This window comes from Umbelopsis ramanniana (assembly GCF_025399195.1).
Source record: "Umbelopsis ramanniana AG unplaced genomic scaffold K450scaffold_58, whole genome shotgun sequence".
In the NCBI taxonomy this organism is placed as follows: domain Eukaryota; kingdom Fungi; phylum Mucoromycota; class Umbelopsidomycetes; order Umbelopsidales; family Umbelopsidaceae; genus Umbelopsis; species Umbelopsis ramanniana.
Window position 1 is genome coordinate 20,520 of NW_026252144.1, and position 25,397 is coordinate 45,916.

The 25,397-nt window shown below is 41.5% G+C and overlaps 8 protein-coding genes and 1 non-coding gene across 9 annotated transcripts; 3 read left to right on the top strand and 6 right to left on the bottom strand.

Annotated features, from left to right (window-relative positions):
• Positions 1 to 2,452: 2,452 nt before the first annotated feature.
• On the bottom strand, positions 2,453 to 2,889 carry K450DRAFT_254911 (uncharacterized protein; the record flags this gene model as incomplete). The annotated part of the gene is made up of 2 exons (XM_051591272.1): positions 2,453 to 2,668; positions 2,807 to 2,889. 2 exons carry the CDS (start codon positions 2,887 to 2,889, stop codon positions 2,530 to 2,532), a joined length of 222 nt encoding a protein of 73 aa, XP_051441789.1. The 3' UTR covers positions 2,453 to 2,529.
• Positions 2,890 to 4,077: 1,188 nt separating this feature from the next.
• K450DRAFT_274366 (uncharacterized protein) lies at positions 4,078 to 4,458 on the top strand (the record flags this gene model as incomplete). Its single annotated transcript, XM_051593116.1, has 4 exons — positions 4,078 to 4,102; positions 4,165 to 4,203; positions 4,268 to 4,278; positions 4,339 to 4,458. 4 exons carry the CDS (start codon positions 4,078 to 4,080, stop codon positions 4,456 to 4,458), a joined length of 195 nt encoding a protein of 64 aa, XP_051441790.1.
• A 546-nt stretch (positions 4,459 to 5,004) lies between these two features.
• K450DRAFT_254914 (uncharacterized protein) lies at positions 5,005 to 5,900 on the top strand (the record flags this gene model as incomplete). The annotated part of the gene is made up of 4 exons (XM_051591273.1): positions 5,005 to 5,098; positions 5,165 to 5,472; positions 5,535 to 5,680; positions 5,742 to 5,900. Coding segments are annotated over exons 2-4 (361 nt in total), but the record flags the coding sequence as incomplete, so codon positions are not given.
• A 589-nt stretch (positions 5,901 to 6,489) lies between these two features.
• Positions 6,490 to 7,683, bottom strand: K450DRAFT_274368 (uncharacterized protein; the record flags this gene model as incomplete). Its single annotated transcript, XM_051593117.1, has 1 exon — positions 6,490 to 7,683. The coding sequence occupies one exon, from the start codon at positions 7,681 to 7,683 to the stop codon at positions 6,490 to 6,492; it is 1,194 nt and encodes a 397-aa protein (XP_051441792.1).
• Positions 7,684 to 10,833: 3,150 nt separating this feature from the next.
• On the bottom strand, positions 10,834 to 11,553 carry K450DRAFT_254918 (uncharacterized protein). The gene is made up of 3 exons (XM_051591274.1): positions 11,195 to 11,553; positions 10,987 to 11,132; positions 10,834 to 10,923 (listed from the first exon to the last, which is right to left on the bottom strand). Exons 1-3 carry the CDS (start codon positions 11,331 to 11,333, stop codon positions 10,852 to 10,854), a joined length of 357 nt encoding a protein of 118 aa, XP_051441793.1. The 5' UTR covers positions 11,334 to 11,553; the 3' UTR covers positions 10,834 to 10,851.
• A 3,415-nt stretch (positions 11,554 to 14,968) lies between these two features.
• K450DRAFT_t89 lies at positions 14,969 to 15,041 on the bottom strand. Its single transcript has one exon. It is a non-coding gene; the product is annotated as a tRNA-Trp (tRNA).
• A 926-nt stretch (positions 15,042 to 15,967) lies between these two features.
• On the bottom strand, positions 15,968 to 18,788 carry K450DRAFT_254927 (uncharacterized protein). Its single transcript, XM_051591275.1, has 9 exons — positions 18,415 to 18,788; positions 18,333 to 18,346; positions 18,247 to 18,267; positions 18,099 to 18,173; positions 17,863 to 18,035; positions 17,732 to 17,798; positions 17,534 to 17,648; positions 17,310 to 17,453; positions 15,968 to 17,222 (listed from the first exon to the last, which is right to left on the bottom strand). Exons 1-9 carry the CDS (start codon positions 18,663 to 18,665, stop codon positions 16,133 to 16,135), a joined length of 1,950 nt encoding a protein of 649 aa, XP_051441794.1. The 5' UTR covers positions 18,666 to 18,788; the 3' UTR covers positions 15,968 to 16,132.
• Positions 18,789 to 21,351: 2,563 nt separating this feature from the next.
• Positions 21,352 to 22,944, top strand: K450DRAFT_274372 (uncharacterized protein; the record flags this gene model as incomplete). Its single annotated transcript, XM_051593118.1, has 4 exons — positions 21,352 to 21,792; positions 21,863 to 22,004; positions 22,071 to 22,211; positions 22,286 to 22,944. The coding sequence occupies 4 exons, from the start codon at positions 21,352 to 21,354 to the stop codon at positions 22,942 to 22,944; spliced, it is 1,383 nt and encodes a 460-aa protein (XP_051441795.1).
• Positions 22,945 to 23,252: 308 nt separating this feature from the next.
• Positions 23,253 to 24,721, bottom strand: K450DRAFT_254949 (uncharacterized protein). The gene is made up of 7 exons (XM_051591276.1): positions 24,608 to 24,721; positions 24,313 to 24,521; positions 24,074 to 24,205; positions 23,947 to 24,007; positions 23,813 to 23,873; positions 23,694 to 23,754; positions 23,253 to 23,627 (listed from the first exon to the last, which is right to left on the bottom strand). The coding sequence occupies exons 1-7, from the start codon at positions 24,693 to 24,695 to the stop codon at positions 23,562 to 23,564; spliced, it is 678 nt and encodes a 225-aa protein (XP_051441796.1). The 5' UTR covers positions 24,696 to 24,721; the 3' UTR covers positions 23,253 to 23,561.
• Between the last annotated feature and the right edge of the window lie 676 nt (positions 24,722 to 25,397).

Sequence of the window (25,397 nt, forward strand, 5' to 3'; positions counted from 1 at the left end):
CTTTTGCAACATGTTGTACAGATGGGTTTAACAATAATAATTAATCGAAGTAATTTTCAAATCTATCTAAGCGTGTTTTGATGTGATGATCAGATCGCCGTTATCATAAGCAAAGTCGAAATGATTTTGATGCACATGTATGTCAGGCGTCACCATCATTCTTAAGCTGGAGTATATGTTCACGAAATGGTTGAGCATCTTGAGGCCTATGGATTGGTTTTGATAATGTTCATCAACACACAGATATTCCAGTATTCCTGGATCTTTCGCAATACCAACCCCAACAATATTATCCAAAGTAGTGTATTGATGTATGAAAGTGCGTATGTCTAGAGAAAGAAGTGCGATCTAGAGAGGAAAGATGATGAAGATACTAATCCTCTAAAATAAGCACTGATTAAACGAGTGAAAAAAAAAATTAACAAACCACTGTCCAACGTTTTCGTTCTTCTCCTTTTATTTTTTTGTTTCCTTTAGCACCTACCTTTACTTCACTTCTACATCTCAGCGCCACTCCATACTCAACTCCAAGCAAGCCATTCATCGTCAAATACAGCTCTTCTGCCATCTTCTCCAGTAATGTACGTAATACCTTAGACTTCATCACCAACCCTCACCCACTACTAAACAGCTCCTATTTCTCACCCATTTCCATAATTATACTCAACTTTTTATACTTCAACCATAATTACAGGCCTTAGGAAGATCTCAGGAAGTCCTTGGATGGTCGGATTTCAAGAAAAAAAAATTGGGGGTTTTCTGGTGGGATGCATGCTATGTAAAACGTTTTTATGACAGAATTAATTAGCTTAACGACTTTGTCTCTTGTCAATGAATAAAAAAGAAAAGACCATCTAACACAGCTCTACTGACTCTTCTTTAGTGCTTACAGCTCCTTTTTTTGTTAAATCTGCATATTGTTTTCCTCTACGGAAATCCCCTCCCAAAATCATAGTAATACTGAAAATGATGACTTCTAAATATCTATTAAATGGGCATTGCTTTCGTAATGCAAGGCTGGCCAATAGGCATAGTAAAGAAAAGAAGTGTCAATGAAAGGATCAGTAGTACAAACTTACCTTTAAAATATAAAGGCATGTGAAAAGCGAGAATAGAAACATAAAGGTTTGATGAGAGTACGATGAAGGGCTGATTGATTGAAAGGGAATCAGAAAGGGTCGATAAGAAAGGCATAAAGGGATAGTGATGTTATTTGATGAGACTTTTTTCTTCTTCATGCTCAAATTAATCGTTTTACTTATTTTTTCTTGCATGGCACATCCTTTCTCTCCACCCATATATCAATAACGCCAGATTACAGCACAGAGCTATCATATGTCAAGCACAATGCCTCAAGTTATTACTTTAAACTCATTTGTCACATTTGCAAGCAGAACAGCCATAGGGCTATCAATCTGAAAAGGCGCCTAAAACAATACCATGGTATGAGATATTGTATCATAGCGCTAAATGGTTCGTTCGAGTTGACTATTGCTTATTAGGCATACAGATTGAGATGGCGCGCGGAAAACAGTTTTGGAGAAAAGATAGAGAAGAGTAACTATTTTCACATCTTTATTGCGATTAATATAGGGAGAAGTTTAATCGTATATAGGTATAAATATGCCCTTGCAAAGACTTCAAATGCCTTGTTCACTATGAATGCATTGCCTGCAAATACCACTGCGCTGACGTTTCCAATTCTAACGGGCAGGTGACTGCATTTGCAGAGCAAGTTGGAGCTAGGTTTCGTTTTGGGGGCTTGATTCTCCCCAAGTTGGGAGCAAGTTGGAGCAAGTGACTTCGTTTTTGGAGCACGTTGGGAGCAAGTGACTACGTTTTGGAGCAAAAAACCTAGAGGCTATAAAGTGACGTAGACACCAAAATTCTCTAAAATTCAGAGACAAATAAAGTGACGTCGACAGTAATAAAGTGACGTAGCGCCAAATTCATCAAAATTTCAGAGACAATAAAGTGACGTCGACAATAATAAAGTGACGTAGGCACCAATAATAAAGTGATGTAGGCAAAAAAGCAAATGTTAGCTCCAAAACGCTCCAAAACGTAGTCACTTTCTCTAGAAATGCAGCCACTGAATCACTAGAACCTGGTGTGAGATGTCAATTTATGCCAATTACAGGTAGCCCAATGATCTCATACTTGCTCGCCGGCATTCCATCTCGAAAATAATGCAATGCCTACTGCATAATGCTAAATATCAACCCTTTTTATGAGCAACGCATATCAAGCATTCTCAGGGACCAAAGTTGTATGGCCGAGTTTCGAAGGCTGTTTAGGTACGCTCGGGTTAGATCACTCATTCACGGAGCCCAGATTGCGTCAAAAGCTCTGTAGGTGGTGATAATTTAATTTATTATATGCATCTGGAAACACCTCATTGCATCTTGCAATGTTGTGATGTTTTGCAAGATTGTTCACCTGCTAGATACTCACGTGAGCTGGGTTTAGGCTGCCGTGAGAGTTAGTTTTACCCTACTGATGAAGTTATTATCGCAACTGTAATTGAAATTAGTACAAGAGGAACCCTTCATTCACATCATTGGTATTTGAGGTTATCTGAGAAGACAATGCCGCGAAGCTACCATGTGCTGGATTATAGCCGAACGCTTCTAAGTTAGAAGTCATGCTGGAAGCGATGATTTGATTTCTCCTTATTTAGTTGAATACGAATAGCCCTTGTGATCTGAATCATATTTTGTTAGTTCAGGCTAGTAAGCGGAAAGGCTTGCTGGTCTCCTGGCGCATGATAATTTCAAATATTGGAAATGTAAAATCCTTTGCAGACGACTTGAATATACAACGGAGTATTGTAAGCGGCAGAGTACCCTTGTTGGTACGATCCGCTGAGATGAAGCTCTTGGTGGACATATTGTTCTCTTACGAGAACACCACTCTCTTATCTTAAACTTTTCATATTCTCTTTTCGAAGTCTGAGTTGTCTGAGTTGTCTGACAATGAGCATTTATGAACCTTCGGGGTGTTTGAAATTGTAATTGTAAGATTGTGAAAAGGTAAGTATGTATGTAGGCGTGTATGTCTAGAGAGAGAGGTGCGTAAATTTAGAGAGGAAAGATTATCAAGATACTAATCCTTTGAAATAAGCACTGATTAAGCGAGTGAAAAAAAATCATTTTAATAAACTACTGTCCACTTTTCCGTTTTCCTTTTATTCTTTTATTCTTTTGTTTCCTTTAACACCTGCCATTAACTCACTTCTACATCTCAGCCCACTCCTTACTCAACTCCAAGCAAGCCATTCATCGTCAAATACAGCTCTTCTGCCATCTTCTCCAGTAATGCACATCATACCCTAGACTTCATCACCAACTCTCACCCACTACTAAACAGCTCCTATTTCTCACCCAATTTTATAATAATTCCTAACTTTTCATACTTCGGTCATAATTATAGGCCTTAAAGAGATCTCAGGAAGCCCTTGGATGGTCGGATTTCAAGAAAAAAATTGGGGTGTATTGGTGGGATAGATGCTATTTAAACCGCTTTTATGATAGAATTAATTAGCTTAACGACTTTGTCTCTTGTCAATGAATAAAAAGAAAAGAACCATCTAACGCAGGACTATTGGCTCTCTTCTTTAGTGTTTACAGCTGCATCGTGTTTGCTTCCCTCTATGGAAAATGTGCCCAAAAATATAGCAATACTGAAAACGATGACTTCTAAATATCTATCAAATGGGCACTGCTTTCGTAATGCAAGGCTGGCCAATAGGCATAGTAAAGAAAGAAGTGTCAATGAAAAGAATCAGTATTACAAACTTAGCTTTAAGGTATAATGGGATGTGAAAAGCGTGAATAGAAACATAAAGGTTTGATGAGAGAACGATAAAAGGCTAATTGATTGAAAGGAAATCAGAAAGGGTCGATGAGAACGACATGAAGGGGTAGTGATGTTATTTTGATGAAACTTTCACTTTTCATGCTCAATTTAATTTTTTCACTTATTTTTCTTGCATGGTACATCCTTTTCTTTCCTCTCCCATATCAATAACGCCAGATTGCCTACGAATACCACTGCGCTGACATTTCCGATTTGAAAATGCACATTGATCAAACTCATACCGGTATGTGTGATATGCATGTCTTGCTACAAAAGATATGAAATATAATAATAGTTCACGTTTAGTATTGCAAGCTGATGAAGGAGATATCTCTAGTGCAACTGGTAAATACCCCATATAAATGCTGTTAAAAAAATTGATATTAACCGATGAATCACTTCTTGTTAGATGAAGTGGAAGTAAGTTTCTGTAATTTATACCGCTCACATGTTTACATGTTTTGAATGCCATCATATTAGGATATTGATCATGCTGAGGAGTTCATTCCTGGGCACGAAGAAAGCAACAACAACCTTATAAGCGAAACACTTGAGATGCACACCAAGACATACCAACATATGGAGGAGAATCAGATATGAAAATTGTCCACTGGAAAATGCGTAGAAGACGAGCTATACAAATTTGCGCGGCAATGCACCTATTAACAGTGAGTGATGTAATGCATATGCTCATACATATCAATTTTAACAATGTAAAATCAGTCCGTCTCTATCATTCATTATAGACCCTTATGACGCCACCTATATACAGCAAGGGGTTTTTACCGAAGGCGAGCTCCAAGAGATCAAAAACTTTTAGCCTGTAGTAGTAGGTACTCTGCCAAGTAATGTTGTGGACTACCTGGCATTATTCAACGGTGTATGTGTAAATTATGGTAGATTGAGTCCTATAGTTATCATTTTTTTGACCTTATATATTATGGCAGCGGACATGTGAAGAATTACGCAAAACATGTAGGGAAAATCAGGAATGGTACTACCCGTTCAACAGGGCAGAACGCTTTCATCATGATTGGATCCGAAGATCAATCGATATCATGTAAGCAAATTATAAGGTTTATTGCTTGTCATATTCTTGTGCTCACTGCTGGTTGCAAAGGATTGCTGAATTTGAAGCCGGGAGTCTAAAGGTGCAACATCAAGAAAATTGGTATATGGTCAGGATCTGGTCTTTAATAGACAGATTAAATACTGACGTTGAAGGTTCGGAAGTAGTGCGGTAAGATATTATTCTTCTATGAGATATAAAAGACACGCACTCAAAAGTTATTAAATCAAAACTTAGAGGAGAGGCAAGTAGCATCGCGACTGCTTCAAGAAGAAACCAAGGCAGGGTTATTCCCTCAATGGTTCAAATGAAGAGGAAGGCCATGGGAAAACGTGGCGACTTGATTCCGAGGAAAGGCTCGGCAGAATATGGCTGCGCTGAAGCTGGGGCGAAGGATGAAGGAATGTGGGGTACGAAGAGGCTGCTGGAGAAGGATGTAGAAGCGGCCAAAGTGCTCAAAGACATGATCAACCAGCTGGTTGAACTTGTCTGTAACACAGAGTCTTCGGTCCGACAACTGTATACCGTCGGGTATATCATATCAGGTGCGTTGACAATAGTATATTTGTGGTAAAGAAAATCAGATTTTAATCAATACGTTAAATAGGATTGTCAATGGAGTTGATGGTGATGGACTCTCCAAAGGGTTACAGTTGTCGCATCACAAGATCCAAGCAATACCAAGTTCCAAGCTCAGCGGAACAAGTCAAGAGCAAATTGCTGCCTCTGATGTCTGTCCTGATTGCATCGAAGGTAGGCATTATTTTTCAGAACTTTAATTAAGCCATAAATCATTAATTGTTGGTTTATTAAGTTGTTGGTCCTGAGGGTGATGAAAAGAGTGGAAGGTCATGGCGATTCTAGCGCCGAATTCAGAAGCTCATTAGAGAACCCCTTTGTAACTGCTGAATCGACTACTCCATCATCCCCAAAGCGCGAGACAATCATGCTTCCCAATTGCAACATAACGCCTACAAAGCGAAAATTAGCATAGTATATCATAATGACAAAGATGCTTTAAAACTTGTTTTCTGGATAACTCCCCTTGTATGTAGCTTGCTTGCCAGTCCCTGCATTTTTAGCATACTTTGCGAAAGACATTGTCTGTTTTTTATACTCTTCAATTTTTCATATTCTTAATCAATATTTGTACTGGCATAGTAAAAAAAAATATATAAAAAAAACTGCACTCAAGTAAGAAATAAGTGGGAAATTCGGTGGGAGATGGTGATATGTAGAACGACTTCTGTGAAAATGGCAAAATTTTAAGCCCATCGATTGTAAAAATGTGAAGTGTAAGTGAAGCAGCTCCCTTAATCATATCTTGAGCCTGAGTATTGAGGAGGGAGGGAGGGAAATCTCTAGGCTCATGTTCGGGAGTCCGATGGACTTGACGAATTTTCTACAGAAATTCATTTCGACAGAAAACGTATATCTAGCTCTGATGTATGGTAGATTGTATCAGGACAGCTTATTGGTCAAGTATTTTGGTCGTATATGTTACGAAGGAGATGTTTAAACGTTAACGTGTTATATACTAGTAAAAATATCTAGCTCTTTTTTTATGACATGGTGATTGTTACGTGTGCTTTATCGTTCCCTTTTTCACTGTTTGCTAAATCTATATGAATTTGGTATGCGGCAAGGATGTCTTCTTCCAAATCTACTAGAGTTTTTCGATCTATACCCTCCTTCAAATAAATTTCCTTAAATTCAGCCATTGTTTTTGGCTTGTACTTCCTCACTGCTGTGAATAATTTCAGTAACAAACAAATATTGGAGGATAGAGGCAATACATGCCGGAACCACTTTTCCTCACTAAAATTTTCTGTTTGAAGAGCGCAAAAAAACCAAGCAGATTTTCTTGTAGGAAACTTGACTTTTCGAATCAAGCGCTGCCTCCAGTTTTCATCTCGCCAAAGTTCAGAGCTGTTTTTGCCCCATTGACTCAGTAACCATAATCCAAATAGGAGGCAGGTGGTAAGTACGGCATCCCAACCGCTCTCTCCAGTTGCATAAAGTACAGCAATTGCTTGCGCTGCAACCAGTATGCAAGCAATAGATTTTCCGGTTAAACTCGAACTTTTATACTGTATAGCTCCATTAAGTGTTGATTCTAAAATTCCGTTGTTGCCTTGGAACAGCACCAAACTGTCGGAAGAAAAATGAGGTGCCGCAATGAAGAACCTTTTATCTTGCTTCTTACGATTTTTAAGATAAGGAACCTCGCTAGTTCCAGCCATTCCATTCATTACAGCAAGCATTTGTATAACTAACAAGAGCGAGAGTGCTATGGCACCATAAGCTTGTAGTAGAATGGATGTTACGACTACCAAAAATACCCATAACAGCTGAACAATCGCTTTCTTGGTTATTTTGCAGTCCTTATGGATACCGGGAACCGACGTAATTTCGTACCAAAGTATTAGCGTTTCACGAGTTTTGCTTTGAAAAATTTCACGTACACCTTCATTTACTCTATCATTTATCCAGTTTGCCACCATTGGAATACGAATCTTGCATAAGTGGCTCCACATGAGACCAACAGCCAGGCATTCTGGTACAGAAACCTTTTTATCGTTCCACACAGCAGTAAGGACCCGTATGGGTCCTACTCCAATGCCATTAACAGGGAGGCCAAGTCTTAGGCCGAGAAGCCAATCTTCGGTGGTATCTATAGCAGAAACGGCTACCAAAGGACCAAATTGCAACAACTTGACCAGTACATCAGGAGGATCTTGTGGAAGCGAAAACATATGCTGTAAATACCAAGAAAAGTATGCAGAATGGCACTCAGGCTATAAAATATGCACTACTAAAGTTTCTATGTAAGCGTAAACCGATTGCGCAGCTAATAATATGACCACTTTTGAGGAAAGAAAGTAAAACTGCGATTATAATGCGATGGGTTTATAAAGCCCAAGCCATTCCACTTATAAAGTTCGTTCGACGGAAGGATCCGTTCTGAGAACGGCAGATCCTGAGGCTTGTTATGTATTACAAGGCTTGTGGCACACAAACAGCTTATTTTTTGTTCCGAGACGCTCAAATATGCGCCATACAGGAGGGATAAGTACTGGTGATGATGCTGAGCACTTGGGAAGAAAAAGTCAAAACATAAGTGTCTTTTTCAAGCACAGAGTAATCTTCTAATACAAGCAAATATATGATGGAGGAAAATACAGCTCAGATAAAGTATTGTTAACATAGCGTAACGAATGAAAGGGGAAGCAAAAGTCTTAGGACTTTAGGTAACGAGGACAAGAGGCAGGTCATCGAAGCGATGAATATCTTATAGAGGTTTTATTGACAGGTCGTTTTTGAGACACATACTTTTAAATGCGTAAACAGTGAAGGGAAAGTGAAGTAAGACTTATGATTAATGCTGGCATAAAGTCGATATGCTAGTGAGAAGGATTGTGATGAATTTGCACAAAAAATAAATGCTGTGTGGTGATAGCATAAAAAATTGAAATGTAATGTGTGATGAGAAAACAATACAGTGAGGGACCAAGTTGAAAATATTACCTATCCACGCCCTGTACATTACTAGCGCTTTAAAATCCTTGTCAAAGGTATCAGTCGATTTACTTGAAATAAAATATCTTATTCGTGCACATGTAAGTCCGTTGGTGAGATTGCGTCGCTCGGCATGACAGGAAGTCCAATTGAAAACGACATTGAGACTAGCCACCGTTCAACCGTATCTTCTTTTCGAACGTCAAGCAGACCATTTTTCTCTTGCTTGAAAGTTTCAGAAACGCTGCGCTGCTCCACCAGTATATTTCAACCATACAGATAACCTAATGGCCAGAATCGACTTCCATTTCGTGTTCAGTCATTGAAACTTACCATTACGGTGGAAGCAGTTCGAATATCCTCATCCAGCTGTAGCTGTCTTCCAACTTGACAGGAATATTTCCATATCTTACTTCGACTGCTTTGTATCTTTGATTATCCAGGGGTGATACTGAGGACAAGACCATCATAGTCATGCCTGTCTGTATAATCAAGATCTTTCGACAAAGAAAAGTAGAATAACTGCAGTCTAATTTTTGAGAAGCTTAGCCTTCAAATTTCGGTAGCACTCTGTATCAATTTGAGGATATCACCATTTGAATGCGAGACATCTTCACTCAAAACTCCACTTGATGCCTCGAGCACGATTACTTTGCCATGACCGGCTTCTCCTAAACCCATCAGCATATCGTACACTTCCTGTTACAAGAGTAAAAGTCATAATTCAATTACAGTAAAAGGATGTAGAAATGATATGCAGATACCATCGCCCAAACTTACCTGACCAAGTATCGAGCACCAGTGTTGCGATCGGCCGAGATTCAGTTGGTATTTCGTACCTGTCAAATTTGACAGCTAAATCATGTCGAGCTGCGCGTATGCGCATATGCGCAATACTTATCATGCTTACCACTTAAAACTGACGAACCCAGTCATTTTAGACAGATATTTGAACATAGGTATAACGCGTTCTACCCAAAATGTTCGCTCATAGTATGATCATAGGGTCCATTTAGATGGAATGCAACCATGGCATGGAAGTCAGTCAAAGTGAGCTTTGCAGTCATTAAAAACTTACTGTTGCAACTTTTTCGAGTTCCTTAGTCGTTAGTTAGAACGATAATTACCCGTAATGAGTTACAAAGGTTAATGCTTTATTTTCTATCTTTCTACAACTCTTTTATAGGTTATGTGCTTTTCAATACATCGGTTCTACGGCTCCGAGTTGTGGTTGTTTTCATTTAGGGATCGCCGTCCAAGGTCTTTCCTTAAGGTCGCCCGTGTTACAATTGTAGAGTACTTCGCGTTTCGGTGTGTCACCCAGGGGTTGTACATCTTCTCACTAAAGGTGGAAGTTATCTATTGTACTCCATCACCTTTGTATCGCTTTTATGATTCCTCTCTACTACGTGAGGAATCTCTTTATCTCCTGTTGACGTTCCTTCTGCGTTTCCACATATCTGTCCTCGATAACTTCGCGGTATTAAGATGCAGGTTGTGGTCCCCAATCGACTTGAGAAACTCAACTGGGTCAGCAATTAATACCAATTTCTTCAAATGACCATGCACTAGCCTAGACCGTTCAACGATTCCAGTCTTCTGTTAGCGTCACGACTCAACTGGATTTCATGTTGTACATCTTCCGCTTTCAATATCCTGCCGTGCATTCCTACTATTGCCACTTTGGATATTTGTAAGACTTCTGTATGCTTTAACTTCGGCTTTTGTGGCGAGTCAGTGTTTGAATTTGGTGGTGCGATGCTAACACCTTTTCCTTTAGTGTCGAGGGGAACAGATAAGCTTCCAAGCTTGATTAGAGGGACACGCGCGATATACGACGGTAAAACTTTCAGTACGATCAGAAGGAAAAACATGTAACTGCTCAGCTTGATACTAACATTGGCAATAAATGGATTGTTATCCTCATCCAAATAAGTATGTCTCTGTGCAAGTTGGTTGTCAGTATTATGGTCTTAGGAGACAAAGTGGGCAGGGTTTGATAGTAAATACCTTTTTTTCAAAGTAACTGGACTGCAACTGGATCAGCGGCACTTGTAAAGACATTCTAAATCGCTCGCCCTGATAAACGTTAAACTCTCTTTGTAGCGTCCTACACTTAAAAATTTCAACAAAATATTTACCTAAATGCATCAAAAGTTCTCTGCGTGTAAAAGTCGTCAAGTGTCTTCGGTAGTTGGTGTAGTGTACGTTTTCGGCCTCCGCGGCTTACGATATTGCTTTTTGTGTACTTCTCGCTTGTATCTTGATAATTCCACAATTGTTGTAGGCTGCCTCCCGCTTCCACTAATTTTCGCTTCGAGGCATTATGTTGCAATTGGGAAGCATGATTTTCTCGCGCTTTGGGGATGATGGAGTAGTCGATTCAGCAGCTACAAAGGCGTTCTCTAATGAACTTCTGAATTCGGCGCTAGAATCGACATGACCTTCCATTGTTTCATCACCCTCAGGACCAACAACTTAATAAACCAACAATTAACGATTTATATGGCGAAAGCAAAGTCCACAATAATAATGCCTACCTTCGATGCAATCAGGACAGACATCAAGGGCAGCAATTTGCTCTTGACTTGTTCCGCTGAGCTTGGAACATCGTATTGCTTGGATCTTGCGATGCGACAACTGTAACCCTTTGGAAAGTCCATCACCATCAACTCCATTGACAATCCTATTTAACGTATTGATTAAAATCTGATTTTCTTTACCACAAGTATACTATTGTCAACGCACCTGATATGATATATCCGACGGTATACAGTTGTCGGACCGAAGACTCTGTGTTACAGACAAGTTCAACCAGCTGGTTGATCATGTCTTTGAGCACTTTGGCCACTCCACCCTTCTCCAGCAGCCTCTTCGTACCCCACATTCCTTCATCCTTCGCCCCAGCTTCAGCGCAGCCATATTCTGCCGACCCTTTCCTCGGAATTAAAGTCGCCACATTTTCCCATGGCCTTCCTCTTCCTTTTGACCATGGAGGAAAAAACCCTGCCTTGGTTTTTTCTTGTAGCAGTCGCGATGCTACTTGATTCTCCTCTAAGTTTTAAATGAATAACTTATGAGCGCTGTCTTTTATATCTCATAGAAGAATGGTATCTTACCGCACGACTTCCAAACCTTCCACGTCAGTATATAATCTGTCTATCAAGGACCAGATCCTGACCATGTACCAATTTTCTTGATGTTGCACCTTTAGGCTCCCGGCTTCAAATTCAACAATCCTTTAAAACAGCGGTGAGCACAAAAATATGACAAGCAATAAACTATATAATTTACTTACATCATATCGATTGTTCTTCGTAGCCAACCATGATGAAAGCGTTCTGCCCTGTTAAATGGGCAGTATCATTCCTGGTTCTCCCTACATGTTTTGCGCAGTCCTTCACATGTCCACTGCCAAAATATATAAGGTCAAAGAAAATGAAAACCATAACATTCATTTGACCATCTTGCGAAAAGCAACGTTCGCTTGGGGCTGAGCCCGCACATCATACAGCCCAATGTTTCCTCGCCATTTAACTGAGGTTTCGACATGCTGCTTCTCTCATCTTCCAATATTGTAGCACATCCAAAAGCGTTCGTTGCTGGCGATATGCTTTCTGTAATATAATCCGTAAATTGGTCTTCCCGAACGATGCCTTGTCGAAACAGCATCTGTGCTGAGTCCGTAGGAAGAGGCGTGACAGATGGCCGAAAATTTTGCCAAACAAGGCGCACTGTCTTCTGCCAGCATCGATATCTTGCCGTTGGAGGTTCGAGGTTCCCATAATACAAACTTGGAACGAGGATCCAAAGCTATCGTTGTAGCCAGTATTAAGCCATTCCAGGTTTTGCTAAAGTACTTGTCCAACTTGGCAATGGCTTTAGTCACTCCGATTGTAAAGCCTTCAGTTCGAGGATTATGTTGATTTGCTGTTCGAGTGCCGTACTGTAAAGTAAATTCGGGGCGCTATCATGTTAAGATATCCAATCAACAAAAGTTATCCGCAAGATGGACTGCGCGTTCAGTACAACGTCTGTTTTGAATGGTCGTTCATTAAGGATTCATGCCCAGTGTTGCGCCTATAGCACAAAGACCTTGTCCTCTTGGCATGGTTTAGAGCTGCCACGATTGTGGTACGTTCCGGTTGAGGACCCATATCAGTCGGCGCATGAAGTTGGTGCAATACCGCTTTTTATCCGTCAAAATATCAATCATCAGATTCTTTTGTAGAGCCATGATTTGGCTCTGCAGGTTCAGATTCGATCTTTACTAACCGTTCAACGAAATGGTCATGAAATTGTCGTTGAGAGCAATATAACGAATAACCAAGGTATATGGCGATGGCAATGGTTGTACGGTCATGCCAGCATATATTCAGCTATGAACACAATTGTTGCCATTGCCGTTGTGGGACTTTGTTGAGTGCAATTACTTCCGATTTTGACACATTAAGCTTGGCATTTGATGCACTTGAGTATATGTTGAATGTGATAGTCGAAGCGTGCCACTTGTTCAGGTCTCTCAGCAGCAGAGCCACATCAATTTCGAAATGAAATTTAATATGGAAAAGAATGTGACCGGTACACAGCAGCAGCTTATCTGTCGTGCACGGGTGGAGCAGGATCTTTGGCAGAAATTTCTCTTTGCTCAACAAGGCCAGTGGAGCCTAAGGCAAACAGCTCTGACCAGAAGGTCTCTCATCGCTAGGTAAAGAATTAACGTCATATCAACGCACTGATGAATGTTTTGCATTGAATAAGCGGTAAGTATATCGAGATAGCACGTTCCCAGAGAAGACAGAGCGTAAGCAAAAAGATCCACCGATGGTTTGGTCAGATAGCAAAGCAAGAATCGTTCAACTTCTTGTGAGTGTCTGCACATTTATACATCACAGTTTAAAAAGTAGCAGTATGGTCGCTGACTTGAAGACTTGCAATGATGTTGATACTATAGCCGGATTGACCGGATGAGAGGTGTGAACCGTTCACATGCTTTTGTATGTAACAATCTGAACGTGCAAAGACGCAGACTCTCGAAGCTGAGGCAAAGTTCTGTTTTAAAGCAGGAAGGTGCAGGGGGCACACAGGTTTGTTGTCAGCGCCCGATCTTTCGTCAAGCAATTAATCCGCAGTAATACGAAAGCTTTCGTCCTAACATAGTGATACTAGGAGCGATTACTTTGAAAGCGTCTTCTGAAAGACGAAACAGTACCGTAGATCCCCAACTCCGAGGGAGAATAGGTCCAAAGTATGACTATTATGTTGCAATTTGATGGACTATCTTTCAGTCCGAAAGTACTGGTTGGTGAAATATCTTGCGGAATACTTTCTAGAGCAAACTGGAAGACGAGGTACGACTTTCTGGTGAAACTGGTCCCAGGTAGCAGAGATTGCATTTGCAGAATATACCAGGAAGCTAGGGTGGAGGAAGGAAAAGAAGATGGCGTTGCCATTTATTGCTTTTAGCTACAGGGTAAGAAAATAATGGCAGTCATAGCAATCAGTACTGTGAGCTAATGCGGCGTGTTTATGCAAGTATGAAACTCAGGATATTTGCAGTCGACCCATTGCGAAAATTTGTAGTGTGTTGCTACGGTGGATGAATGTCATTTACTGATGTCGAAGTTCGATGCCGGATATAAGGTCGAAGTTTATACTGTGCTGAAAGGAATGTTTGCGGCAGTTGAAAGGCAGGTATTGTTGATATCTAAACTTACACAGAGGAAGGAAAACGTACGGCTGTGGATGATGTATCGCCAGAGCATAGACATACTTTCAAGCAAATGACAGTTGTTCATCTTCCTGATAACAGGCTTTAGTAACTTTATTTTACTCAGGTAGCTATTCCAAACCTTTCATAACTGAAATGCGTAAAGAATAATGTTTATAACGTAATACCTTTTGCTGCCACGTTTGAAATGACTAGGAACGAGCTATTGGCGACGATAGATATGGTAGGAGCAAGTGGGATTGTGGTTGTTAGAGTACTATGTAAGCGCTTTGAGTAGCTGTTTTTCATGATGCTTGTCTTGATGAATCGACACTGCCGAAGTCATGAAATGAATTTTTTGGTCATTAAAGAAAAACCTTCTGTCATGCCATACATCCCACCCAAAAAATACCCAATTTGTTTCAGTATATCCCCAAAATGAGCCATGCAATACCTGACAATATAGTCATCCACATTCAATCAGTATTGTTCATCGTATACCTTTATATCAGGATCATTCCTGTGTACTGAAAATCTTCACGATCAGTCCTTTCTGGCAATAAATAGCGACTTCAGGAAGGAGAAATACAATTTCAAAATAGCTTCGGGCATATCAGACGTATATCTTATCAACATAATTGCCGATTATGCTTACTAACGCAGTCTTTCTTAGTATTGTTGTTTCTCTTACCAAACGTGAAGTAACTGCAGCAAATTTACCATTCCTTCGACAATGGAAAGGTTAAACGCAAATATCTTGCGGCTTGCACATAAAATTAACACTCCGATATCTACCGCAGCCAATCAAAAAATGACCCCTAAGTGACTCGAACACTTAACCTTTCGCTCTGGAGGCGAACGCGCTACCAATTGCGCCAAGGAGTCAGAACTTGAAAAGTTCAGTTTAACTTTTAATAAAATCCAATAATATTTGACTTTGATCTTACCAGTTGCCTCTGGCTCATTTATATAATTCTACCATTTGCTCTCAGGCATATCAGGATTTTTATTGCGTTGATATACATAAAAGTACTCTCTTCAATAAATAATTCTAATATTAAGCTTGATTGGAAACTCCAGGCTCAATGGATATTGTTTCAGCAGGCTGCTACATTTAACATAACAGCTTTTCGGCAAAAGTTGTAGATTCAATATCCTACGTGTTTCAAACAATTTTGACAGCAATGCAAAAATAATCTATGAATTTTTGAACGCCAGTTCTCATTAAATTGACACAAGCATTTGCAGCTTGAAATTATAAATGGCCATCATATATATGTCGTTTCTTACAAAACCACCATGTAGCCTGCCGGGCCGGTGTAATATAACAGTTTATCGTTAGAGTATAAAGTAAAAAAAAATTCAGAAATAATCTCGTGAAGCTACCGTTTTTGTAAAGATGTAGTTTTGCCCACAAAGAATGACACAACAACAAATAAAAATATTTTTAAAAAAATAAGTGTCACTAATAAAGGTAAAATCGGTATAACAATAATAACGGCAACAGAATAACTTCTTGAGTTAGAAAAAAAATTACTTAGTCTTCACTGAGTTTGATTAATCTCGACTTTTTTAAAGAATATGTCAAGAGATAAACTTACAGATGTAAAATAGCCCCAAGCATTTTGTACTGAAGAAAAAAAAAATGTGATTACTGAACTTATAGCGAGCTACATCTTTAATGAGCACTAGCAAGCACAAGAAGTATCAAGGCTAGTTTGGAAAGTGGTACTAATGTACGCTGCAGCATCTGTATATCAACATGAAGAAACAAATCGAGTTTCCTTAAAATTTCTGATCACGGCAGTAGTCAACTTCTTTTAGTCATCGTATTTATTTATTGATCAAGATAGAAATTGTACATTAAATCTTTTTGACCACAACTGACATGCCGGTTCTAATGATAAAGTAGACGCAACAAAGTAATATGTGGTCGAGGACGGTGGGGAGTTTCTTTTTCATCATCGATTCCGTTCTCATCTTATTCGTAGACTCAAATAACAGGCAACGCCAGCCATGACGGCACCAACTCGTAGCACAATGCCGATTGCGTTGGTATCCTGGTCTGACGTTGAAGATTCGATGAAATGAAATAATATACTGCTGAGAAAGGTGACAAGGAATTGGGGAAGCACAATGTACATATTGTGAATTCCTAAGAGGACGCCAGCAGATGCAATGTCCTGCTGGTGTTGAGTTTGGGTAACGGGATCCAGCGAATCCAAGTCAAAGTCAGAGTCCATTGAGGGTCGAAGAAGCGGGTTCTCTGAGATTCGCGCAGTAGGTGATTCAAGATCATCAAGCTCCATGCGATCGGAAGGTCGAGTCGATTGTGCCGTCTCGACGAGTTGATACATACCACCTTCCATACCTAATCCGGCACCTCCTGCAGCTAGACTGACGGTAGAAGCCATAGCTCTTGTATTTGCAAGACGGCCGAGCTGAGATTCCTGCATGTCGTCTGCTTCTCTATCTTGTTGAAACTGTGCATGTGCAATGTACTCTCCGAGAAGCGAGAACGGAGCCCACATCGTGACCGACCAACTAACTCCGCAGATTCCAATGAGGACAGATGCAATGGCAACATTGTTGGCGAAGATGGTAAACAGCATGGCAATGCAAAAGATGAAATGGCTGATGGTCCAAGCTCGTGGAAGGGTTAAAAAGGATAGCTTGACCGACGACGAGGAGATGGAATAATGTCGGCCAAACAGATTAAAGTCTAAAGACTTGGGTGTATTGTCCACTGCAGCATAAGAAGATGAGATCACCAACGGTAAAAAGAGAGATGTAGCAAGTGATATGAGTGAATAGACCAGAAATGCAAATGAGCCTGCTCGAGTTGCTTGGCCGACCTTGTCTTCCGTTGGATCACCACCGTCGTCTTGTAAGGCTGATTCACTGTAGATTTCCGCTACCCACGTTGTTGAATAGAACAGAAAGGGGAACCAACCCATCCAGGCAAAGAACTGAACATTGCAAACACGCTGAACTGGCGCAGGCAAAGTCCAGATACTGTGACCAATGGCTGCTAGGGTCTGTAATGGTGATGTTCGAGAATTTTTGCTGTTTAGGATATTAATAGAATGGCAAGTCAGTTAGGGCTGCAAGGTTGAAGTCCATAGTCAAAAACGACAAAGGGACCAAACTTACTCTGGTTTTGTCAAGGGAATCTCTTGTACAGCATAACAAGTCATAGCATCCGTAATAGCGAGTACGATCATGGCAACTACACACAAAACTTTAAGTTGGGTATTTCCAAAAAATGGTAAAAATCGAACAAGGTCGGCGTAGCCCCTAAATGATTCTGCATTAGCGTATGTTGTCCTCCAATAAGTCAAGCTGGTTAACCATCCTTTTCCTGTACAGACACCTACATGAAATAGCCTGCCACGCTACCGAAACCAACCATTCTTCCCGCCCATGCCGTACCATCTTCTTGCTGTGAAGGAGGCAGGGCATCTACAAGAATTGCTCTACACGATGCTTGAACTGAAATAAAAGGTATTGTAATATGTTAACCTTGGTGAACTTGGGTACAACATAGACCAACAGCCTATACAACAAATACCCACCACAATTGATAGCAAAATCTAAAATGTAAATGGATGCAATTGCAAGACCGATCGTTCCATGCTTATACTATATGTTGCATATATTAGTGACGAGTACCTCGTAATATCACTTTGGAGATTACCGCACTAACCTTGGTTTCATCGTTGCGGTCGATTACAATACCCACAATATCTCTAGTCCACCCAATGGTGGCCAAATTTAGAATGACAATAACGCTTCCTCCTACTAGAAATGGTCGCCGTCGTCCCCAGCGGGATGTACATTTATCCGATAAGGCTCCAACAATGGGTTGCATGACAAGGCCTATAAACGCGCGTTATTTTATATCCTCATTCCAGTAGTATCAATAGTGCGTATAAAAACTACCTGACAACGGTCCTGCTATCCAAACAAGTGACATCATGGATTTGGACAAGCCTAACGACAGTAGATATGGAGTTCCTGTAAAAGCGTATGTGAATAACGACGTCGAAGGTGGTGTTTTAACTCCACTCCACTGAACAAAGATGCCTACCATAAGCCATTTCAACCGACCCTAGAAAGACATAAACTTAGTATTTTTTCAAGAAAAGCTGGTCATATACCGTATTCATTACTTACATGTGAACTGAAGTCTACGATATAGCGTAATATGGGTCAGTGCGCAGAATTCACAGATCCAGTAAACTATAGGTATACTTACCCGGCAAGGCAGATAGTCAGCATAACAATCTTGCATGTCTGGTTCCATCCACGGATGGCTGCGACATGTGGAGTTAGCGTGGGCGATGGACGATATGGCCCAGTGTGATTCAGCATGGGATTGGCGGGGCTGATATCGTCGGGCTCGACATCGCTCTCGTCGGATTCTACAGCAAAGTGAGCGGATTTACGAGGTGGAGGGTCTTGGATCTCGGCGCGATTGTCGAGTCCAGGTGATCCGGGAGATGACATTCAATTGAACAGATGAAGTCGAAAAGATTGTAGTGTGCGTTGCAGTTCAACCCCAAACCCAAAAGGGATATTCTATTGACGTCAATCACCCACCCAATTTTTTAGATTGCAAGCTTTAACCTTACCTCTAGTGTCTGAGCCACATGGATGGTCTGAATAGGACCTTCTTGACACGATACCTTTGGCACGATTCACATCACAGAGTGAAGCCGTATTTCCAAGCGGTGAATCCAAGAGTATCACGGATATGAAAAACACGTTGAAATTCTGTCAATCAAGGGACCAACCTCAACACATGAGATCTTTCTATGCGAAAGACGGAGCGACGAATATTAAAAGAATTCAAAGCCGTTTTTATTGCAAAATCATGATACGGCAGGTATTAAGCAACAGGTATTTTTTGCATTAATGTAATGTGAAACTGAGGATAGTGTGTTATGCTTCCACACCAACAACTTCGGATTTGGTGTATTAAGCCTGGATCATGAGCAACTAGCTTATGGTTCCATAGGAAACGTCAGATCAGACCTTGAAGTTGGTCAATATACTTGCTCTCATACGTTTCATCTGCTGAAGGTATGTTGAAGAAGTCGGGCATTTTGGAAAGGGACTGCTTCGGACTTGGAATTTACCGCTTTCAATTTTTTTTTTTATCGAGGCTACTGTCACCTAGCAGAACAGCAGCTTTAACCGATCTCAACAATGATCTCTGCCATTCAATGGATCCGTAAAGGTGTCGCAGCACAAAACCCGGAAAAGTACAACTTGGACGAGGCTGAATATGAGAGAATCCACAAGCTGGCCGAGCAGCATTTGGAGGAAGCCAACCAAGACCTAAATGAAGCAAAGGCTATGGACACCGAAGCTATGGACGCTGAGACTACGGAACCTACTACCGAGTAAGTTGTTAGATTTGTATAGTAAATCAATGAACAATTCATTATACTAACGTCGGATTTTCAGTGCTAAACCCTCCTCGACCAATGAACCTGACCTTGCAGAGTTTAACTTGGAGGCATACGACGAAGAAATTGCTGCCGATCAGGACAAAAGTAAGTTTTTCGGTAAAAGAATATGTCAGTGTTGGATACCGTGTCTAATTGCGTACCATAATTGCCGTGGTTTTGCAGATGTCAACATTTTCTCCAACAAGCAAGGTCTTACTTATTACGCCAGCAATGCAGAGGATCCATACATTACCTTGAAGGATGTTGCTGATGATGAAGACGAACGTGAAGAGTTGGAAATCCTTCCCACCGACAACTTGATTGTGGCGGCAAAGACCGAAGACGATCTGTCACATTTAGAAATTTACTTGTACGAGGAGTCTGAAGACAATTTGTATGTTCACCACGACCTTTTGCTTCCAGCCTTCCCATTGTGTCTCGACTGGTTGGACTTCAAGTTGGGTAGAAGGGCCGGCCAAGCAGGTACTGGCAACTATGTTGCCGTTGGTACCTTTGATCCAGATATCGAGATCTGGGATTTGGACTCTTTGGATGTCATGTATCCTGATGCTATTCTCGGACATAAAGACAAGAGCAAGAAGCGACTTAAGAAGGTGAACGACAAGTACCACGTAGATGCTGTTATGGGATTGTCGTGGAACAAGAACCATAGGTGAGTACAGCCAGGATTGGCTTCATGCCATTGATACTGTTGCTAACGAGTAAATCATATAGAAACATCATTGCTTCGGCTTCTGCTGACACCACTGTCAAGCTTTGGGACTTGACCACATGCGAATGTGCTAGATCTTTCACTCATCACAAAGACAAGGTTCAGTCCGTGCAATGGCATCCCGTCGAATCAACGGTATTGTTGACTGGTTCATATGATAAGACTGTCTGCGTATTCGATTCAAGATCCCCTGATAGCGTTAACACCTGGAAAGTGGGTGCTGATGTTGAAAGTCTTCGATGGGATCCCCATAACCCTACCAATTTCTATGTTGCAACTGAGGACGGTTTGATCCGATACTATGATGTCCGAAGTAACCAAGGTGCAGATGCTCCTTCCCTGTTCACACTGCACGCTCACGACGATGCTGTCAGTTCCTTCGATGTCAATCCTTTGGTTCCTGGCTGCATTGTTACAGGTAGCATAGACAAGTCGATCAAGATTTGGGATACAGCAGACAACAAACCACGAATGGTGACCAGCCGAAATCTTGGTGTTGTAAGTAAATGAGATTGTAGGCGGAGAGTGTGGACAACAATTAACCATACTTGTAGGGTAAGATCTTTAGCGCACAATTCTGTACAGACTCCCCCTTCCAACTGGCTGTTGCCGGTTCCAAGGGTAATTTGCAAGTCCTGGATCTCTCCTCCAATGCCGGTGTTCGTCGTGCCTTCTCCAACCGCACTGGAATTATTGTTCCAGAAGTTCCCGAGGTATGTATTGAAAAAAGAAAAAAAGTTGAAACCATATGACTTCATGCTCATTCAACTTGTCTTTGTAGAAAAAACCAGTTGAGCTTCCTGACGATGCTGAACCTGAGTCTGAAGAAGAAACTGAAGCAGTGGTGGCGGATGACAATTCAAACCACGATAATGATTCCGATATGGACGATGACTACATCTAAATCCTCATTGGTGAATCTCTTATCTACAAAAGCTATAAAAACCTTCTCTAAAGTTGTACACTTCCGTTTCTACCGTTTCTTTTATTTTCAATTAAAACAAACATGCTTTACTATAACGCTGATATCGTTACCATGAACGCTGACCGCCATATCATTGCCGATGGTGCTATCCTGGTCAAGGATAACCGAATCGCTGATATTGGCAAGACCAAGGCTCTCAAGGAGAAGTATCCCGAGGAAGAAAGCTATGACTTTGGTGGCAAGTTGGTTATCCCTGGTCTGATCGATACCCATGTCCATCTTGCTCAATCCTTGCTCAGAGGCTGCGCCGATGACAAGGAATTGATCCAATGGCTCTGCGAGCGTGTTTGGGTTCTCCAAGGCTGCTTCGAGGAAGACGATGGTTACGTCGCTGCTAAACTCTGCATCGCAGAAATGCTCAAGAGTGGTACCACTACTTTCCTCGAGGCTATGTGCGCTGACCGCTACAACTTCAGCCGCGTTGCTAACGCTGTTGAGGAGTCTGGTATCCGCGCCTGTCTTGTAAGTGAAACGCATCGGTTTTAGATATTGGCCAGATCATTGTTTTCTTATCCGCCACATTGGTTTCTAGGGCAAAATTGTTATGGACATTGGCACCTATACTGAATCTGCCTTCTCTATGCACCCTGGTTTGATTGAAACTCGTGAGCAATCTTTGCTCGGAACTCTTGCCATGCACGAAAAGTGGCACGGAAAGGCCAACGACAGAATTCGTAAGTGATCCCACACTTTCTTTATTTACTCGTTATCGAGTCCTTATCGTCGTTTATCCACATCAGATGTCTGGTTCGGTTCCCGCACTCCTGGTGGCGTCAGTGTGAAGCTCTTCAAGGAAATGACTCAAATTTCCCAGGAGAAGGATATTCGTATCACCATGCACTGTGCCGAAGTGGAGGCTGACAAGAAGTACTTCCGTGAAGGTGAGAGCCAAAAATTCATTTACGATATGTGTAACCCTCACGGTTTTTCTAACCAAGGCTCCCACACCTTTTAGAGTTTGACATGTCCCCCATGGAGTTCTGTGATCACGTTGGCTTGCTCTCTGACAAGACCGTGCTGGTTCACATGGTCTGGTTGGAAGAAAAGGACATCAAGATGCTTGCCTCATCTGGCACCCATGTCTCCCACAACCCCACCTCCAACTGCAAGCTTGCTTCTGGTATCGCCAAGATCCCCATGATGCTTGAGAACAATGTCAACGTCTCTATGGGATGTGACGGTTCTCCTTGCAACAACGATTATGATATGATCCGTGAGATGAAGTTGGCTGCTATTCTTCACAAGGCCGTCACCTTGGACCCCACCGTCATGCCCGCCGAGAAGGTTTTGGAAATGGCTACCTTGAACGGTGCCAAGGCTCTCGGTCTGGAGAAGGAGATCGGTTCATTGGAAGTTGGCAAGAAGGCTGATTTCGTTGCTGTTGATCTCAACAAGCTCCACACCACTCCTTCCTACAACCCTGTCTCCACCTTGGTCTATGCTGCCACGGGTGGTGATGTTGACACTGTTGTTGTCGATGGCAAGGTCGTTGTTCAAAAGGGTGAATTGCTTACCATGAACGAGGAGGAGATCCGTGTTCAGGCTAAGGAGCATGCTGATGCTCTTTACAAGAGGGCTGGTATTGTCAACAAGCCCATCTGGCCTGTTGTTTAAATGTATATTCCCGTAGGAGGGATTAGTGGTGGCAGTATATCCCACTCTAAAAAACTGTGAGTGTTTCTGGTAACCCCATATGTTTTTTTCTAACCCTTTATTTTTTGTCCCAGAAGCACTCATTTTGCGCGGTTCTGGTAACCCGCGATATCAAAACCTGTAAGTACTTGTTATGGATTACGATACTTTTAGCGTTTGATAGTGTTTATAGTGCTTGTCTACCCTTCCCCACACTACACCTGTCATATATGTAGGGCAAAATAAACCGTGTCCTTTTAGTGCTGTAATCGCTGCGTGTTGAATATGAGGGATGAAGCCTACCGGCAAGCTAACAAAAATGTAGAATTATAGAATGTATTTACAAATCAGATCATTACATCTGCTCTAAAAGTAGTCTTGTGAAGCAAAACAAAGGACATCTGCATCGGAATACTCTTGATCGTCGTCATCAATGGCTTCAAATGGTCGCTTGTGGCCAGCGTAGTTTTGAGTCGCTTCTTGAAGGATGTCATCGATGAATAAAATCGATTGGTTCTCTTCGTCATTCAGTACACTCATATCCAAAATGCCTGATTTCTCTGCAATGTCCACCTCTGCTACGCCAGAAGAGAGCTGGATCAAGGATGTGCTGGTGGTATCCTCCTCGACCGTCTCGTCCAAGTCTCCATCCGCATTTCGTATTCCTTCCGACTAATGTTGTGTTAGATATCAGGTCGATGAGTTTTAAGTAGTATGATGCGTATAGTTACCGTAATGCTAAATGGCTGTCGAAGGGTCGCTTTTGCTTTAGGCTTGATACGAATAGCATATCTACGTACAGCGTTATTACATGATAATGTCTTCCATGTTTTGCTATAGACCAGCTTACCTTCCGTCGTAATCTTCAGAGAGTTGTATGCGACAGTCTATCCTCTGGCCCCAACGCTCACCTGTTATATTTACAAGATGTTAGAGAAGGCAGATTTCCTAATCTTCAACGGTAATTCAATATAGTTTGCATACCTAAAGCAGGTATAATGGTACGGCCATCTTTGAAAGTGGTCATCTGATTCATGATGACAACCTGGAATGCTATATGCGTCATTACAAGCTCTTACGATTAAGATGACAGTTCGATATATGCACTTACAGCTACATTGCTTGAGGAAGCCGTTTTGCGTAACAGCTCTAGTATGGTCTTGATGATTTTTCCTTTGGTGGTGAGATCTCGAATATTGGTTCGCAAATGAAATGTAATGGTATCGATGATAATGATTCTAATCTGGAAGGAAGGTGTCTGTTATCTATGACTGTTGCTTTCTTACTTTGCGATATTCGTTCCTATCGCATAAGTTCACTTCATCACAGATGAGCCATGCTGAAAGTTACCTTGGGGTATGCTTCTATGATGTCGGGCAAGTCTGTGATGAAGGCCAGTAGCTCAAAGTGAGAGTAGATACGAAAGTAGTGTATCTTGGAAAGCAGATCTTTTGCAGTCGGACATTGTACGTTTTCTGATGCACTTCGTTCTTTCATTCTGTCCACCATGCTCTGTGCAATGTCCTGTGCTCTATGTATGTTGAATCCACCTTCTGTATCTAAAAGCCGTTCAAATTGGGGTAAGTTGCTTGAGCCCTTTGTGCTGAGTCCCCCCCCCCTGCCGTACTGATCTAGACCCACTTACCAACATACAATGCCTCTACTTCCACTAAAGAAAGTTTACTTGAAAGCTGTACATTAATTGCCAGCTGCATTCTAAAAAGGATTCGCATTTGTGAGTCTACCACCAAATTGGGGTTCTAGTGGAGTCGAGCTTACCCTAATTGTGTTTTGCCACTACCGGGTGACCCACAGAATTCGATTATCTTCCCAGTAGGAATGCCACTGCTAGATAGCAATACATTGAAAGCCTCGCAAAATGTAGGTATAGACGTTATAGTGGGTCCGCGTCGTAACAGTTCTAGCCCATTGTATATCCGCGGCATACTATCTATTTGTGCCGTTAAGAGCATGAGCGTATCAGGAAAATCACACCATCCAGGAACAAACCTTTGTATACCGCTGAATAGAGCTTGTCAACCTCGTCTGCGTTGAGCACAAGTTCTAGAGAGGAATGAGCCTACGTGATGCCTGAGCTTAAACATCACAAGGTGAACTTACCACAGCAAAGAGCGCGAAGATCTCTTTTCTTCAAATCCTCGGCATTGTTAACGTCAGCCTCTTTTAGTTTTATGCATAAGGACTCTTCTAGACCCAGCGATTCCATGGTGGAAATTCCATGTCTCTTGTGCATGAGGTCCAAGATCTGCCTCTCCCTCAGGAACGGTCACAGACTGGAAATTGCCATGGTCGGGGCATTTTGACTTTTTTTTTTTTTTTAGGCAATCAGCGTATTGAACCAAGTTAGATAGACAGATATGAGTGGTTTTGACGACGATTTCATTCATACCATTGACGAAGACGACAATGTCCAA